General features: G+C 40.0%; 1 protein-coding gene across 1 annotated transcript; it reads right to left on the bottom strand.

Annotated features, from left to right (window-relative positions):
- Positions 1-797: 797 nt before the first annotated feature.
- LOC144225553 (olfactory receptor 51L1-like) lies at positions 798-1,730 on the bottom strand. The gene has a single exon (XM_077756777.1). It carries the CDS (start codon positions 1,728-1,730, stop codon positions 798-800), a length of 933 nt encoding a protein of 310 aa, XP_077612903.1.
- Positions 1,731-2,085: the final 355 nt, after the last annotated feature.

Raw genomic sequence — 2,085 nt, 5'->3', positions numbered from 1 at the left:
GAAAATGGATGCTGTTCAAATAAAAGTACCATTCCTCTATCAAATATTCTCAGCAGCACACCTCCCAAAAGCTATGGAAAGTCAATAGCCTACTTTTACATAAGGTGAGTTACATAGTTTCACAAATCAGCAAAATACTCCTTAGCAAATCAAAAATATGAGACAAAGAGTAGTACCTGGCATGCCAAAACAGCAGTTCATATCAACTTTTCAGTCTGTACTACAATTTTTAGCTTAGTTTTCTAGGTATTACATGTGTGCCTATAGGTATCAAAGAATCTGGGCCTGTTCATGGTAAAATAGATGAACACATTTGTAAAGTAGTAGCTAAAGGTTTCTTGCAAGTGAAAGTTGACAAAATTAACTATGGTTTCAAAGATGGATAGTAAAAATTCACGGAAGGGACATCTGTGGGAGGTATCATCTCAAGATAAATTGCAGATGGAGTCAGGTGATAGCATGGCCTCTACCAGATGCCTTATGTTTTACATCCTACATCTTCCAACTAATCCACTGATATCCATAGATACTGGGGCTTCCTGACAGTACAGATGGTTGAGAAGTCACTATTTGTACAATTATTTATTATCTATCTTTGTCGAGTTGAGGGAAATGAAAATCATAATACATTGTTAATGTCTTCAAAAAATTCCAGAAGAGTGAGAGAAAAGTATGTACATGGGGCTTGTGAGCATATGAATGTTTCTCAGTGACATATATATTTTGTGTGGCTCAAGTTAGAAGATAATTTCATAAGAATTAATCTAGAAATAATAAATGACCCTAACGTACTTGAGCTATGATTTCAGTAGATTCCCTAGAATACGGGTGCGTATTGCTTGGGTTTTAACACAATAGACAACAGGGTTGAGAACCGGAGGAACCAAGAGGTATATATAACCCATGATAATGTGCACCACAGGTGGAACATGTTTCCCAAAGCGATGGATAATGGATACTCCCAGCATAGGGACATAGACCAGCAGCACGGCACAGATGTGGGAGACACAAGTGTTAAGGACCTTGAATTGTTCTTCCCGGGAGGCAATGCCTAGCACAGTAATCAGAATCTTCAAATAAGAGAGGAGGATGAGTACAGAGTCCACGCCAAAGGTGATGAGAATGATGATGAGGCCATAGATGCTATTTATTTGGTGGTCAGAACAGGAGAGCTTGATGATATCTGGGTGCAGGCAGTACGAATGGGAGAGCATATTAGCCTTACAAAACATCAGTCGCTTGATGAGAAAGGGTCCTGGGAAGATGACGCCCACTGCCCGTAGCAGAAGCCCCACACCTATCTTGGCAATGGTGGTATCAGTCAAAATAGTAGTGTACCTGAGTGGGTTGGAGATGGCCACATAGCGGTCAAAAGCCATGGTGAGGAGGATGCCTGACTCCATTAAGGAAAACACATGGATAAAGAACATCTGGATGAGGCAGGCATCAAAGTCTATTTCACGAACATTAAACCAGAAAAGCTTGAGCAGAGTGGGCAGGGTGGCAACACAGAGTCCCAGGTCACTAGCAGCCAGCATGGAGAGGAAAAGGTACATGGGTGTATGAAGTGACTGTTCCACTTTTATAACCACTAAGATGGTGATGTTTCCCATTAGGGCAATCAGGTAGAGGACACAAAACAAAATGGAAATCACTGGATATGAGTCTTCCAGACCAGGGAAACCACTCAGAAGAAAACGTCTGTAGCTACTACCATTGAAGAAGACCATGATGTGTCATTTGAAGTGCAGGAATCAACAATCTTTGTATCGAGATTAAGAGAGTCTGCATTAGCACACTTTCACCAAGATCCTTATTTCATGAAATTTACATTCTGTGCTTGTGCTGTTGACTACACAAGTCCTCTTCACCACCTATTCAAAGCTGTAGTCAAAGAGAAACACGAAGTCACTAGTAAGCTTTTAGACAAGAGATCATAATAAGAAACTCGTATGAGCTATTTAATTTCCACATGTAACACTGTTTTAATCAAGACATGAAAAATCATATGAAAACAGTCTTTAAATTTGTTTTCCATTTTTTCATATAAAGTGGGGTATGGTTGCTAGGAGAGGACAATCTAAA

Source organism: Crocuta crocuta, unplaced genomic scaffold (assembly GCF_008692635.1).
Source record: "Crocuta crocuta isolate KB4526 unplaced genomic scaffold, BGI_CrCroc_1.0 scaffold666, whole genome shotgun sequence".
In the NCBI taxonomy this organism is placed as follows: Eukaryota; Metazoa; Chordata; class Mammalia; order Carnivora; family Hyaenidae; genus Crocuta; species Crocuta crocuta.
This window is presented reverse-complemented; position numbering and strand designations above follow the sequence as displayed.

Excerpts from the sequence above, each read along its gene's own strand:
- LOC144225553 (XM_077756777.1), bottom strand. The coding sequence starts at position 1,730 with ATGGTCTTCTTCAATGGTAGTAGCTACAGACGTTTTCTTCTGAGTGGT.